General features: G+C 40.1%; 1 protein-coding gene across 3 annotated transcripts in view; it reads left to right on the forward strand.

Annotated features, from left to right (window-relative positions):
- Nucleotides 1–268: 268 nt before the first annotated feature.
- Nucleotides 269–15700, forward strand: part of LOC103476509 (ras and Rab interactor 2-like) — a 28995-nt gene continuing 13563 nt past the window's right edge. The window contains exons 1-7 of one of the 3 annotated variants that reach the window (XM_008428914.2): nt 269–508; nt 6472–6575; nt 6782–6853; nt 10588–10688; nt 11392–11602; nt 11952–12063; nt 14390–14462. In XM_008428914.2, coding sequence (XP_008427136.1) covers nt 6573–6575; nt 6782–6853; nt 10588–10688; nt 11392–11602; nt 11952–12063; nt 14390–14462 — 572 coding nt within the window. In that variant the 5' untranslated portion in view covers nt 269–508; nt 6472–6572. The remainder of the gene's footprint in view (nt 509–6471; nt 6576–6781; nt 6854–10587; nt 10689–11391; nt 11603–11951; nt 12064–14389; nt 14463–15700) is intronic. The other 2 variants (XM_008428915.2, XM_008428916.2) reach the window with 2 other exon arrangements.

Below are 15700 nucleotides of genomic sequence, written 5' to 3' on the forward strand. Positions count from 1 at the left end.
TTACACGTGTCTTGTAAAATAAACAGGTTTCCCTTCAGAGCTATTTTTGCGAGCAGCGGCCATAACCAAATTGAAAGTCGCCTAACAAGTTCTAATGGGGGACAGGGGGGATTGCTCCCAATTTCCCCAGTAGGAAATTCGACCTCGGAGGGCTTTCCAGTTGATTTTCCGACTATGGGTAGCCGGTATTTCCCAGTTCCGACTACAACTGGAACGCAGCACTAATCCCCAACGCTCTATCAGTAGTTTATTTTGGAAAACAGCGGAAGTTCTGTGCGTAGTAGCGGAAATTTATATGGAGACAATAAGAATCCGCGAAGTTGAGTCGACAACCCTTTGGGAATATGGAGGGAGACTGACTGTTTGGGGGTTTCACTTGCTTTAACCAGAGTTTAGACGAACTACTTTTACGAATGTGAGACAATTAATTCATGGACATGTGGTGGTGCTTCTCCTCCACGGTGAGGTGGAGGTTCCTTCGGTCAGCGAGCAGCGTTCTCCTCGGTTGGTAAGTTAGACTACCGCAGTTCTTTCGTCCTTGTTGACTAACTGCTGCGGTTTGGATTCTACTGCCTGTTTTGCCGTGGCCCAGTCCCACGTAATGCAGCTGATTGTCCTCTGCCACCACCTGTTGCTCCGCGAGTTGAAGTAAAGATAAAGAAAACCGCATCATTCACGGTCGAGGGTCTTTCACAGCTCGCGCTGACTTAACACATGAATCAACAGCTCTCGGTGCCACTTATTGCAACACAAACCAGCAATAATTATTGAAATATGAAGCAGCTTCTCCTCTGCTTTGTTTAACATTGTCCTAGTGAAGTGTCTACTACATCAGATGTTTTCATAAAGTACGCGGAGCCGTCTACATTTCTCAAGAGTATGTCGCATTTATTATTTTTTTGTTTACATTTTAAAACTACTTATTTGGAAGGAATGCCATGTCACAGTACCTCATGCTGGCAATACAGAAACGTGTTTTGGTGTCATTTTCAAATGTTTATTTCTCTCAAATCCTAAGAGGTGACAACAAACTCTCTGGATTATGTCAACAGGTCACCTATACCACGGTTTTCCACACCAGGCGGGCCACCAGGCTTTACTTGTGCCCCTACCAGGCTTACAGTGTTAATTTATTAGTTTAAAAAAAAAAAAAAAAAAGATTGCCTTTTTTAAGACTATAATTGGTGATTAGGTATTAACCTTTCAGTGTTCCAAAAATGCATAAGTATCAAATGATGTTTTCAAATTTTCTGTCAACTTTAAACATTTTTTAACTCAAAAACAGGGCGGGTGGCTGGATGACTCCTGTAGCGCCCTGAGCATCGAGCTTAGCATGTTTTCTGAGGCAAACCCTGTATCCTATATCCAGAATTACTATTTCTTACTTTTACTCTAATAATAATAATAATGATGCATGTCATAAAAATCCACTGTTCTGAACACTCAAGGTCGATGTACAGTTAAAAACCAATTTAACTGTACAATGGGGGAGGTGGGGGGGGGTAAGGAATTTGAGAATCAGCAGGTAGTTCAGTTCACTGACAGCATTTTCAATACAAATTTAGTAGAATTTGCAAAGGGACACCACTTTTAATTGGCTAATCTTAATTAATCAATGCCAATTATTTTCTGAGTTGTATTTGTGAACAAACACAAAGATTAAACCCATCAGATTATTGCCATAGGTAGTTATGGCCGCAAACAATCTTTTTTTTTTTTTTTTGCAAGTAAACTTACCAGCTAAATTGAATGTTAAAATTAAATGTTAAACTATTTACTGCTGCAGTATGTAACTTTCACAAAGAAGATTCTTTTTACATACTTTTAAAAACTGTCACCATGTCGTGACAGTTTATGAAACAGATAATCTGTGAAAAGATCAATGCCATCTGAAGAAATGTACTGCTCCGACCAAAAACAACCAATCAGAGCCAGGAGGAAGATCTTAGCACTAGAATTTAACTAGTCCAAAATTCTATATAATTTATAGTAATTCTATTTTTTTATTTGCATTTTTTAGGATTCTGTACTTGTTTTAAGTGTTGTCAGCAATGTCTTCCAATAATATAATTACCTAATCATGTTATTAAATTTCCAGTCAACTTTTAACATTTTTTAACATAAAAACACAGTAGACTGCCCTGGTGCTGCTGGGATTTTCAAAAGTTTTCTGGGGGAAACCTTTTATCTGTAGATTGGTGGTACATACACATGAACATCATGTCCCTAACTTGACAGTTTTGTCGTTGACTTGTTTATTTAAGAAACAGGAGAGGGATAAATCTACTTCCCTTGTACTGAGAGGTTGTTTTTTCAATCTTCTCGGCAATCTGCTAATGTGCTTAGTGCTGGTACTGGTACCACAGGAGACTAATGCTGTGTTCTGCCTGGACCATGACTCATGGGTCAAGAATTCAAACGGTGCGTTTCCCGAAAGGCTCGCTTGGCCTCTGGATCATCTCCAGGATTACTCTGACCACTTTTGCACAGGTAGATGATCCCAGTTAGGAATTGGCCTGATTTCTAGAGGATCTCCTCAGCATGGGATGCTCTGGGTTCTTGATAATGTTGCTAATGTCAATATAAAGGTTGTGCATGCTGTGGTGTTGATTTTGTCATTGCAAGTTACAGTTGATTGATCTTGTTGATTGACTAACAGTTAATTAATAAGAGGCCATTATCTTAAAAACCTGACATTTTTCAGGTCCACCATCTTTCCATAACATAGACAATTTTTTTCATGAAATGCTGAATTTTAAAAGATCATTATTTAATTTTAACATTATTTTGTGACGGTTGTTTTAAATACTAACTGATTGAGCAGAAAATTGTGGTTTTCTTACATTATTAAACTTGCTTATCAAATAAAAAATAATTTAGGTAATTCTAACTTATCTGAGATGAGAGAAGTTTGGTCTAATTTCACTTCAGACAGTGAGGAAAACAGGTGGATGTCTTTATTCAGTATAAACTTCTAGTTTTAACTGTACAAGAGTTGGTAGTTAATACTTCTGTTTCTTCTTCCCACACCTGTGGTAAATCCAGCCTGAGTCGCTGCCCTCACAGCCCAGTATTTGTGACTTTCCAGTATTTTTTTCTGATGCAGAAGCTTCACTGTGTCCATGTCCAGATCTATGAGGAAGCCAAAAAGTATCACTGTTTCTCACTTAGCTTGTTGCTTTGGCTCCGGTACGATTATTTCTTGTTTTAATAACAATTATTGCGTGGTAGTTAATCAGTCAAACCTTGATAGTCGAGCCTTGATAAATCAGTCAAGGCTCGACCACCCCCGCTTTTTCGTTTTCTTTTTGTTTTTTGTGCTTGTTTGAGTCTCACACATGGTGGTTCCACAGATGAGGTTTTATCAGTTCCCTGAATCTTCATTGAATAATCTTGTTCAGCAAAATCGTAGGTCATGTTAGACGGGTTTTTTTTTTTGTTGTTTATCATTTTGGCATTAAAAAAAAATTCTGGCAATCTATTTTCTCGTCAGTTTTTGAATAATAATAATATATTTTATTCAGTTGCATTTATTTTTATTCGGTTTAATTAGTAATAGTCAACAAGATGAGCCACATCCCAACACGCATAAAAACAGACGGACACATCTAACTTTTTATTTGCGGTTTCAAAAAACCAGGGTGAGTCAGGTGCAAGTCATCTGGGATATGTGATTAAGGGGAGCTGAGCAGGGCGAGGCCACGCATGTACTTAGCTCTGCAGTGAGATGTGGTTGTTAAAGTTAATTAACTTCTGCACATTTCTTTCTTTTCTCAATATGATAAGCTGTCGATTTTTCCAGTTAGACTACAAATGGATTCATAGTATTCTTTAGTTGTCTCTGATCTGTATGCGGTGCAGGTTTGTTAAATGTGCCACAGAAACTCGAATCGATGTCGAGCAAATAATTTGTCCCGACAATGCCCACATTTTGGGTCAGGCTCGGATTCTGAACACTAATCATAAATTCAACAGAGCTGTCACAATCATGTCTGGAGCTTTAAATAATGATTTTCAATTCTTTCTCTAGACAAATGTTTCTTCTGATACATGTCTTGCCCTTTGTGATGCAGACTATTCTATTGTATTGTAATATTCATACAGACAGAGAAGGAGGGATAAACCTTTCGAAACATACAAAAAGTAAAAATCAGGTAGTTTTACCACTACACAAAAACATAGAATGTTCTATATTTGCTGTTTTCATAAAAAAAATTATACTCCTTCTCTTGACTCATACAATATTTTTATTTTTTCTCCTTGCAGACTTTAGTACATCAGTTGAGAAGCTTAAGTTGCCTTCTTGAATATGAAATTGCGAAAGATAAATGTAGTAAAGATAACAGAATTTGGAAGAAAACCAAATGTGCCGACTGTGAAAAGTTACTTGGAGCTTTGCAGGGGTAAACCCTTTTCCCTGTAATTTCTTGCCTCCACAGGCAAGTCTAAACCCGTTGCTTTTTCCTCTAGGCAGTGGGATGGAACTTCAAAATGATCCTAAAACATACTACCCACTGAGGCGCACTCACACCGAGTTCTAGAAAAGACTAGAGGTTGATCCGACATTCTGGTTGTGTGGAACCAGCTGAAGACACAGAACGGTCATCCCAAGCAAACTGTGAACTAAAGGTCCTGTGTGATGATGTGTGAGAAAGTGACACATTAAAATGGAAAATAATTTATTTCTGCATAAAGGTGCTTCTACAAGCTGTGAAATCACAGGGTCGGCCCATTTCTTTCCCCATGGTCGTACAGGATGTGCTGAACAGAACAGGTATATGAATTCATGACCTCCATATCTATGAAGTTACAATTCACAGGAGTTATATTCTAAAACCTCACAAGGGAGGTGTGCAGGTTTCTGATAGAGCAGAACTGAAGAGCTTAAAAATCTGATATTTGCGTTGAATCCAAGTCTGCCCTGATGGAGATGCTTCTTAAAATAGATCAGGTATGTAATCACAGGAACTGGGTTGACAATAATGCTGTTTTATATTTAGCTACTTGCATAAAAAAGACAGTACTTCCTTGAACTGGAATCTGATAGGCATCCAGAATTTCCCCAGAAAACCTGTTAAGCCGTGCTTTTGTATTAAAAAATGTTATGACAGGAAATGTAAAATATTACTGGAAGACATTGTTGACGGTTCTTAAACACACAACTATAATCTTGAAGCATCAAACAAAAACAAATAATACTAGCACTAAAGCAATAATAAGTTTTTGCACTTCTGTTAAACCCCAAGTAAGTAATCAGCCAGTGGATCTAAAACGCCATGTAATGCTGGTCAGATTTAGAACCGGCCCATGGCATAAATAAAGTAAGCAGCTGCTTCAGCCCCCCGCATATACTGATGTTAAAATTCTAAGATCTAGAATTTTAACATCAGTATATCGAGACTGATAATGTGGTTAAAGTGATTTAGTGGTTTCAGCAGGTGCTGCCACCTTATTGTGGTGGAGGGGTTTAAGTGACCCAGTGATCCTAGATCCTAGGAGCTATGCTGCCAGGAGCTTCTTGCCCCTAGTAGGGTCACCAAAGGCAGGCAGGTCCTAGGTGAAGAACCAGACAAAGCCCAGCCCAAAGACCCCTTATATGATTGTTGGAAACAGTGTCCCCTTCCCACCGGGCTCTCTCTTGAGCCAGGCCTGGAGGAGGGGTTGGCAAGTGCCTGGTGGCACTTCTTCGTGTGTCGCTCTTCGGGCGACACACTAAGAGGGGACGTGTGTCGCCCCCCCTTCCCAGGGGCTTACCACCTGTGGAAGGGACCATGGGACCATGTGTGGTGAGGGTGGCGATCTTGGCGATCTGATCTGATTCACTTCCCGGGGTGGATCAGATTTGCCCGGAGTTCCTAAGGCTCTGGTTGTTGTAGGGTTGAGTTGGGTAACTCGACTCTGCAATATTGCTTGGGGCAGTTCCCCTGGATTGGCAGACCGGGATGGTGGTCCCCCTACTCAAAAAGGAGGACCGCAGACATTGCTCCAAGTACAGAGGGGTCACACTCTTAAGCTTCCCTGGCAAGGTTTGTTCCAGTCTACATGTGTTTCATGAACTCGGAGAAGTGTTCGACCGTCTCTGGGAGCCCTGTTTAGGGTCCTCCAGGAGGATGTGGTAGAAGGCCCTTTGATACAGGCTGTTGGGTCCCTGTATGACCAGTGGCAGAGTCTAGTCCGCATCACTGACAGTAGGTTGGGCTAATTTCCGGTTTGAGTTGGACTCCGCCAAGGCTGACCATTGTCACCTTTTATGTTCATTACTTTTATAGACAGAATTTCTTGGTGCCGCTAAGGTGTTGAGAGTATCTGTTTTGGTGGATTTCGGATTACACCTCTGCTTTTTGCCAATGATGTCCTTGTTTTTAAATTTTTTTATTAAACATTGCTGTTATCTATGGCAGCTTGTTTTGTACTGACTGAGTCACTTCATACCTGCCAGGGTGATGATGTCACACTCCTCATGTCTTACAGTAAGGACTCTTTAATGGCGACAAGTCTGCCTTTTAAGGCCATTCCTGACAGTAACTGGTTATTCAACTTCTCCAAATAAAGCAAGAATTGGGGGTTAACCAATGGTAAGTGTCTCACCACTCACCATTGGTAAACAGACTCTGTCAGGTGAATTCACATGTTCATAATGTTTTCATTAAATGAGAGAAATCAGTCACAGACCTTTATATCTCTTTCTGTTCAGTAAATTTAGTTTTCCTGGCAAATTTTAATGTTCTTGTTTTGTTTTTTTCTTTTTGCCTTCATATTTAATGTCTTGTCTCTTCCACAGATGGCTCAGCGACAAAGAGACATGTCGATCAGTGCATCCTGTGAGCAGGAGATGAAGGGCAGTTTCTTCAAGGTGTGTGAACTCTGAGTAATCAGGAACAGCTCTCTGTTGTTGGGATTTTCATGAGGAGAATCTAGGATTATTTTAAAAGCTTGGGGTGTGAATGCAGATCTCTTGCTCCTAGTATGGAGCAGCAAAGGTACCAGTTAGAGGGGAGAGACAGATTAGCCTGCTCACTCAAACTGCTATTTTGGTTAAGTTTTAGTTTTCTCTGATTTCACAACCCAGGCTTTTTTCATGAAGACAGATAGCTGTAAGCCTCATATTTATGTTACGGGAAGAAATTAGTCTGTGGTCATATTGGACCAGTTTGCAAACTTAAGGAATTTTGACTGATAAAAGAAAGTTTCACATCATGGGTTAGAGATGATTAAAGTTCTTCTAAAGCGGGGGTGTCAAACTCCAATCCTCCAGGGCCACTGTTTTGCATTTTTTAGATGTGCCTCTGGTCTAAGACACTGTAATCAAATTGCTGAATTACCTCCTCAGTTTGTAGACAAAGTCCTGCTAATGACCTAATTAATTGTTTCAGCAGAGGCACAGATAAAAGTTGTGGCCCTCGAGGTGTGGAGTTTGACAGCTCTGCTCTAAAGAGTGTTTTTGGGTATTGGATCCATTCCCAAAAACCACAGCTATTTTTCTCTGGTCAAAGCATGAGCTTCTGTTTCTTGTAAAGGAAAAGTGTGGCAATCTTCTTTCAGCCAGATCAGTTGCAGTGCGCAGCAGCAAGTAGGAAACATCATGCACGGGTTAATGTGCCACAAATCGTCTCTCATTGTCACAGTTGTGTGACAAAAATCACATCTTTTGGTTCTCAGCCTCTTGCTGTCCACCTACAAAAGTAGATGATGTTCATCTTGCTATCCATTTGCCGCATATTGGACCAAAACATTAAACTCACCTTCCAGGGTTCTGGTCCTACGTGGAAAATTAACGTCCCACTAACGCCTTCCGTCCTTATTCTGATTCCTGACAACATGAAAAATAAAATGAGATATTTCAGCTTACCAATCATTATTTTCTCTTTCTCTGAACTTGTAAACTCATAATAGGCGTTCCTTTTTGCCATGATCACTGTTTACTCTGGCTGTAGGAGGGGTGTTTGTGAATCTTGAGGGATGTGTGCGAAATCGAATTCCCCAAGTCGACTGTTTGACTTTGGCCCGATCATGTGGGCCTTTTACTTTGCTCCTTTACTGCAGACCCTTTATCACTGTCTCATTGAAAAATGTTTAAACCACTGCAACAGTGTGAAGGAAAGTTTTAGTGGTTTAAAACATAACTACAGTGGCCCAGAAGGGTCAACAATATGCAAAAGCCACAGTGGACGATATGCTAAAACTGATTTTCCGCTAAAAGTACGTTGTGCTAAAACAGAGGTTATTCTGAAACAAAAGTTATGCTAGAATGGAAGTTATGCTAAAACGAGGTTATACTATAATTTGCATCACTCTAAAATAGATGTTGTGGAGGTTGTGCTAAGACGGATGTTGGTGTAACTTCCATTTGAGCAGAGCTTAACTTGTTTTATAGCTTTCGCATTTTGTTGACTCTTTTGGGCCACCGTACGAAACTGACATGACATTTAATCATGTCATCCAAACCACTTAAAAGCTTAATTCACACTAAGATCAGACCTTGTTGTGTAAAAGGGTCAAGATGTATACCGGCTGTGTTTCAGCTGTAGGGAGGTAGAGAGTAACGGAGGTTAATTTGTTGTGAGCGAGAGCATACATACAATAAAGCCCAGTTTGGTTTTGGAGATGAGCCAGGCTCACATTCTTTTTTTCTTCTGACTGATGGATTTATTTTCCCCCCACGTAAAACTGGTTCTGCTGGAGTCCTAGCTGTACTGTGCTTTCACAAACATGGCTTCTGTGTCTTTACACACACCTGTTATTATTTTCTTTGTCTCTTTCTATAACTTTCATGGCTGTGCTTGTTTTTGTTTTGTTTTTTTACAAAATCATGTAAAGCATATAAAGTAGATTTTTCTGTTGTGAAGGAGGCCAATTGTTGAACAGTATTGTATGTTGTGTGGACCTGAGGTTCCATGGAGAACACAGTTTGCTGTGTTCTTCATGGAAACTGGCTGATTCTCTCAGGTAACGTGGTCACGTGGAATAATGAATCGGAAATGATGATTTGCTCTGAAACAGCTGAGCTCAATACTTCCTCTTTCTGTTGAAGCTGTTGGTCAACAGAAAATCTGACCAGTCAGCCAAAGAGGAAATGAAACGAGCCTCAATCTACAAAGATCAGATCAAGATCCACTGAACCACACACAGCAAGAACCCATGGTCAGTTCAAATATGAGATCATAAGACTTGGATAATTGTTCAGCGTGAAGCTTTTTGATGAGGGCAGCTTGATATACAGGTTAGTTCTGTCAGTTTGCTGGTTTTCTGCTCTGTTTCCACACCTGTGTTTATGCATGTTTCAGCTGTGTGAAGAACATCGGTGGAGTGGTCTGCTCAGTGAGTCAGAGCCACACTGAGGTAAACTGAGGAGTTTTCAGAAAGATTTCCTCTGAGCTTGGGGGAGTACAGGGTTGCGAACACCCTGTACTCCCCACCATGATTTAGGGTTGGTTTTACAGAGTCGAATAGCAAATAATTTTTAACATAAATCCCAAAAACTGGGTAAGCACAAAAAAAATCCACATTCATGAAACTATGTGTACGCATTGATCTAACAACAATTCCTGCGTATATTGCTGCCTATGTGGAATTGATCATAAATAAAGGAATACCAGACTCCTCTCTTGACATGTGCCTCTTTGAGAAATGAAAACAAATGTAAGTAATCCCTGCAAGTGTGATTCAGTATCATGTCTTGATGGAGGAAGAAACAAACGATATGCATGTTGAAGGTTATCCTAAGTGAGGCCCCAAAATACAGACAGAGCCAACATTTCATGTGCAGAACCTTGAACATGCCTTCCAGTTTTTCACAATTTGATCATTTAATCATGGAAAGCCACACAACATCAAGTTGGATGATTTTGACGGGGTTCTTGCAGAGCAGGTTCACCTGCGCTAGCATTTATAAAATTCCTCCATGACAGCTCATTTTAGGAGAATATGGCACCAGCGTGTGCATCAACTCTACATGCTCTGACTCTGACTCAATGCTGACTTTCCATGCATCACTACAACTCACCCTTATATTTTGGTATATGTGGGACAGCAGAGGCCAGAATTCTCTGTAGACTTCTGGCTTAAGCTGTTGTTGAAGGTAACCATTTTCTGTGGTTCACTGAATTAAGGCAATGAATTATTATATAGAAATTCAAAGTTAGAGGGACCAGTGTTATTTGAATAAAGATATTTATAAAAACCTTATAATTTCTTTAGGGTTATTGAGTAACCTTTTGTACTGTAATTGTGTTTTTGCTTTGTGTAATCAGTTTAGTTTTCATGCTCCGTTCTTCTTAGGATGTGACCAGACCAGCCCATACTCTGGTCTGGTTTACAGGCACACTCATTCACTAGCCATGCAGAGCATCACATTCCCTATGGGCAGCTGTAGAATGACAACAATTACTTGTGAGGGATGTCCTTATTCAAACTCCAGTGTCTTGATGGGCTTTTTTTAAAATTAATATCAGAGTTGCAGACTGCACTCCACTTCAGTCTTGTCCAAGTGTAGGTCTTATAGTGATAAAGTGCCATAGAAAAGTTTTAATTGTATGAAACTATATCTTTAAAACATCCTCAGTCATATTGCCGTTTGTGTCTTTGTAGTTGATTGACTCGATCGTCTGGGAGATCGGCACCCTGAAGAAAGAGATGGGGAGAAAGACGGAGACAGCGGAAGACAACCGGGAAACTGATGCACATGTGGGGTAAGCTCCTACTGTCTCTATTAAATACTAGTATGAATGCTGACTATTTTCTATCCTGGGTTTTGTTTAACTTATGCAGTCCCAGTTGCCACCAGTAGAGAGTGCTCATGACAAGTGTTTAACAAGCGCTGGAACTGGAGTTGTCACTGTGGTCATTTATTCCCCTTTTGTCTCACAGTTTTCAGAAAGTACCTGAGAAACGTAGAGGAAGTGGTAGAGTGTTTGGCTTTGTTTGGAACTCTGTTGTTCATTCCTGTTGCTACCTTACTGTGTAGAGATACAAAGAGGGAATGTGTGTGTGTGTGTGTGTGTGTGTTGAGAATGTGGGAGAAGTTACACTGCTTACTCAGGTGCTATAAAAACAAAAACGGTAAAATCTTCATTAAAATAATAAGTCGGGTTTAATTCAGCCTTAAGCTTCTCATTAAAGTTTATCAGTTGAGTTGGCAAGATGTCATTTTACTTCAGGTTAAGGCAATGTGCCATATTCTTTTTTTGAGTTGGGAAACTTTACTTATAAAGTATTTTCATTCATAAAGCTTTATTCGACATTACCCAGCTGGGACAGTTTTACTGTTAAATTGTGACTTTGCTTCCAGAAAATGTTACGTTGAATTTTTATTTCAGTTATTGCGCAGGAACCCGGCATGCTTCTCCGTTTTCATAGTCACGTACAGAATAATAGACTAATTGTGTTTTTCAGGCTGAGCGAAGAAGTGGGACGTCTGTTTCTTCAAGCCTCACCTTGTCCTGGGATGGGACCCGGACCCACCAAGGCGAGAGATTCAGGCTATGACTCTCTCCACCGTCGGCTCAGTGTCCTGGAGAGACTGATGCACACACATTCTGTGTGGCTGCAGCTGGGCCTCAGCCACCAGGATGCAGCTGGAATACTGCAGAGCCAGCCCGCTGGGGTGAGAGGATAGCAACCAGGGTAGCTTCTTCTGTAACTGGCTTCCTGCCTGGCAGACAAACGCAAACCACCTTAAACCACTTTTTGCTTAAGGCAGTTACCCAATGAACCAACCTTTTTTGTATGAGGTAAATCGTACCTCTGTTGGAAAGAATTGGTTGAATGAAATGCTTGTGATGATGCTCTCTAAGCATTATCAAGTCACTTGTGTCAGATCAGGCTTTTTAAAGATTGATGATCGGCCAGAAAACTGCAATCGGGGGACTTATGATGGAGGCCAGACTTTATTAAAATGTCGTTAAAATATGCTGTTCACTGTGAGCCTGATCTCCTCTGTTTCCTCTCTGCAGTCATTCCTGGTGAGAAGGTCCACCAGCCTGCAGAAGAAAGTTATTTCTCTACGCATGGACAAGGACTCTGCAGAACCCATCAAAGACTTTGCAGTCAAAGAGAGTCTGTACAGTGAGTTACTTCCATGTCTATTCTTAGAGCGGTTTCTCGGGTTGTGCAGCAGCTTTACAAAGAACCTGTTGAGAATATTCAGTAAGTGATGCAACAGGGAGCTACAGAAGCAGGTGATGACGTATGCGGACACTCTGGTCATTGTTAGAATAAGGTGGTGTTCTCCTTCTCATTCCTCTGTGTTGAACTCAGACTGCTGCCTCGTTCTCCAAAACTCTGGAGGAAATCTCTAAATGAAGCTGCCGGACATCTATAGGCTAAAACTACCAAAACAGATAGAAAAGCTTAAAGGGACCATGGGGAAAACTGGGAAAACCCAGAGACTTTCTGCTGTTTGGCCTTAAATCCATCATTGTCTGATTCTATATACTTCAGTGTGGGATCAAATCAGCTCCATGCACGCTCCTCCTGCTCTGACATGGACATGATGACGTTCTGCAGCCTTATCTTTGCAGGAAATGACCGACAGTTTGGTTTGCTGTTCAACAAACATTAACACCCCGATCTTCTTTTTCTTTCTTTTCCTCTCTCTCTTCCTCTTCTTTCACTCTGAATCACCACACCTTCATTCATGTCTATTTACAGTGGAATTTCCCCCCTTTTCTCTGTACTTGCGGGCTGTTCTTAACCAGAATGAAAATTCCAAATGCTTACTGGTGAGTTGACAGGACAGTCTCTCTTTTCATCGGTCAGGACCAGTGGCCAGCGTTCAGCACTGGACCTCTTTAACTAGCATGTTGACAAAGACCGAACCTTCAACCCAGAGAAGAGCTCCATCTTTTTCTGTACTTTCATAAGTCCCATCAGCATTAGAAAGACAGAGTTTCACATAACTCTAACTGGAGTGAATACTTTTTTTTGAGGGTCTTGCATAAACAAAGAGAAGCCGCCTTCTGAAATGCCACCACTATAAACACAAGCTCAGCACATGTCGATGCAGCTCCTTTCTTTGGAAACTGTTGAACTGGGTGCAGTGAGCCACATTTGTTGGTTTTTCTCTTCAGAAATCAGTTCTATTTGGACTTGAGGACTTGACTCATCATGAGAGTCTCATGGTATGCTAACCAGAAATTTCACACATTAATAATACCATGTGCCCCCTGTGTACCTGGGGTTTGGGACCAACAGCCTCCTAAAGCTGAAACCCACAAATACTTGAGACACACTTTAAATTTTTTTTTGACTGCCTAATTTAGCAGTTCAAGCTCCAAATATACTTTACTACTCATAGTGGAAACCATCGTAGCCAGCTAACAGCGGGTCAAGTAGCATTGCTCCCAAGTAGCTTCCCAAACTGCATTTTCTTTTGAATATATCAGAAATGCTCTACATTAAAAAAAAAAAATCTGCAAATAGGCACGTTTTCTGTAAATTATTCTGAGTTTTGCTCCCCAGAAAAATCTGCAAATACTAAACCACTAATGGGCTGGGGTCCACTAGGAGCATTTACTTTAATGTTATTTTGGTAGACCAAAGCAAAGTCATGGAATGAAGAGTGTTTGTTTTCAGGTGCTTAGTATTTTTCAGATTTTTCAGTATAAGAAGCTGATACCAGCTGTTTCATTAGTCAAGCTATCTGCTCAAGTAGTCAGCTGCTTATGATCAGCTGTAGTGAGTGAGCTAAGAGCAGCTGTCCAAACATCCAGATGTCTTTCTTTTAACACAATGAAAAGTGAAATGCTGGCAGAGCTTTGCAACCGGTGGGGGAGGGGAGACGCAAACACAAACACTGAGCCTGGACCGCTGTCTATAGAAATCCTAAATCCATGTGACTTTAGTGAGAAAGTCAGTCACTACATGAGTGACTTTCTCATTTAGCGAAAGTCACTAAATGACAAAAAGTTGACAGTCTGACCTCCAAAGTCACCAGAAAGCAAATTTCTAAGGCGGCCTCTGATTTTAAAAGCAGCTAGAACCAACAGTGAGAACCTGCATGGGTTCCTGCTGCTGCGTCATCTGTGAAATGAGTCACAAGAAAAAAAACAATGTTACGAGAATAAAGTTGTAACAATATGAGAACAGTGATAATATGAGAAAAAAAGTCATATTACCAGAATGAAGTCTTAATAATGCAGACAAAACTTGTACAAACAATAAAGATGAAAAAAATAATTAAAACGACTTTTTTAATTCTTTTTATTCATGAGTTTCCTTTTTTATTTTACTAATATCTTTTATTTTCATATTAATTATTGTCGTAATTTCATCAGATAAAAAAAATCTAAAACTTTGTAAAAAGAGTGAAATTGAGCAAAATAACTTTCTTTTTGTTGTTGTTTTTGCCATCTTTGTTTGGTGAAGTTTGTGTTGGTTTATTCTCCTGCAGCATTCTCTCTGGAGGGATCAGAGCTGAGCTTTGCAGACCTTTTTCGCCTCTTGGCTTTCTGCTGCATCAGCAGGTGAGTTCCCACTGAGTCACCTCCTATTCAGCTCCTGCAACTGTCCAGTTAAACACGCTGAGTGATAATGGCGGGGGAGGGGAGGATATTAAAAATACGATGGAAAAGGTCAAAGGTTTACTGGAGTAATGGTCCCAAGTTTTTATACAGTTGAAACCAGAAGTTTATGTACACCAAATAAAAAGACGCACACCTTTTTCCCCCTCAGTGTCTGAAGCAAAATCAAGACCAAACCAACTCATTTTATGTCGGTTCTACAAAGTTCCTGTGGATTATCATAGATCAGGGGTGTCAAACTCATTTTTGTTTATCGGCCAAATCAAGTTCATAAACTCTTAAAGGGCCGGTTGTGCTATAATGTGTTGATAAAACCTGTTAAACTGTAATGAATTCTTAAAATTAAATATTGGTGAACATTTTTTCAGTCCCTCCAGAATTTCGCAATTGTGTTTGTGATTTATTTAATTATTTTTTTGCAATAAGAATCGAAGTGTTTGTGGTGCTAATTTGGAAATATTTGCGCTTATTTATGACGGTAAGTGGAAGTTTTTATTACTCGCTGTATGTAGATCATGGACTATAATCTGAAGTCAATTAAGGCTGAGGCAGCTGTTTAGTACAAGTGAAAAAGCTTTTGACAATTTTTGAGAAAAATCTGCAATAAACTCCCAATTATGTATTGGTGCCAAAAAGTGCAGGGATTTGTTGATTTTGCATGAAAATCCATGATAATTCGCAAGAAACTGGAAGGACTGATTGATATAATTTGGCAGTAAATTTTCAATGAAGTCGATTTGATTGAAAATATAATATTTAAGCAGACTTGATGTTCAGTCTAGTATCTGGAGCCATGTAGTAGCTTCAGGAGCTTCTTTGGAGACCTGATTCACGCGCTGTTATCTTGATGTTACCTACCGTGTCTACATGAGCCTTTGTTGTGTATGTGTGAGAATAAATAAATAAAATAAAAAGAATTAGCAAAATTATTTCTATTTGTGAAATTCCACAATAATGAAAGACTTTGCTATGGATTTATTTATGTTTTCAAAATCATCAATTTTGGATTCTCTTCTACAAGCCTCTCACAATAGTCGGCAGGAACTTTGGCCCATTCCTCCTGACTAAACTGGTGGATCCGAGTCATGTTTATAAGCTGTCCGGTTCACACAGCTTTGTCCATAAATGTTCGATGGGTTTGGTGACGGCCACTCCAAAACATTAACTTTGTTGACCATACG

The sequence above is a fragment of the Poecilia reticulata genome, linkage group LG15 (genome assembly GCF_000633615.1).
Source record: "Poecilia reticulata strain Guanapo linkage group LG15, Guppy_female_1.0+MT, whole genome shotgun sequence".
NCBI lineage: Eukaryota > Metazoa > Chordata > Actinopteri > Cyprinodontiformes > Poeciliidae > Poecilia > Poecilia reticulata.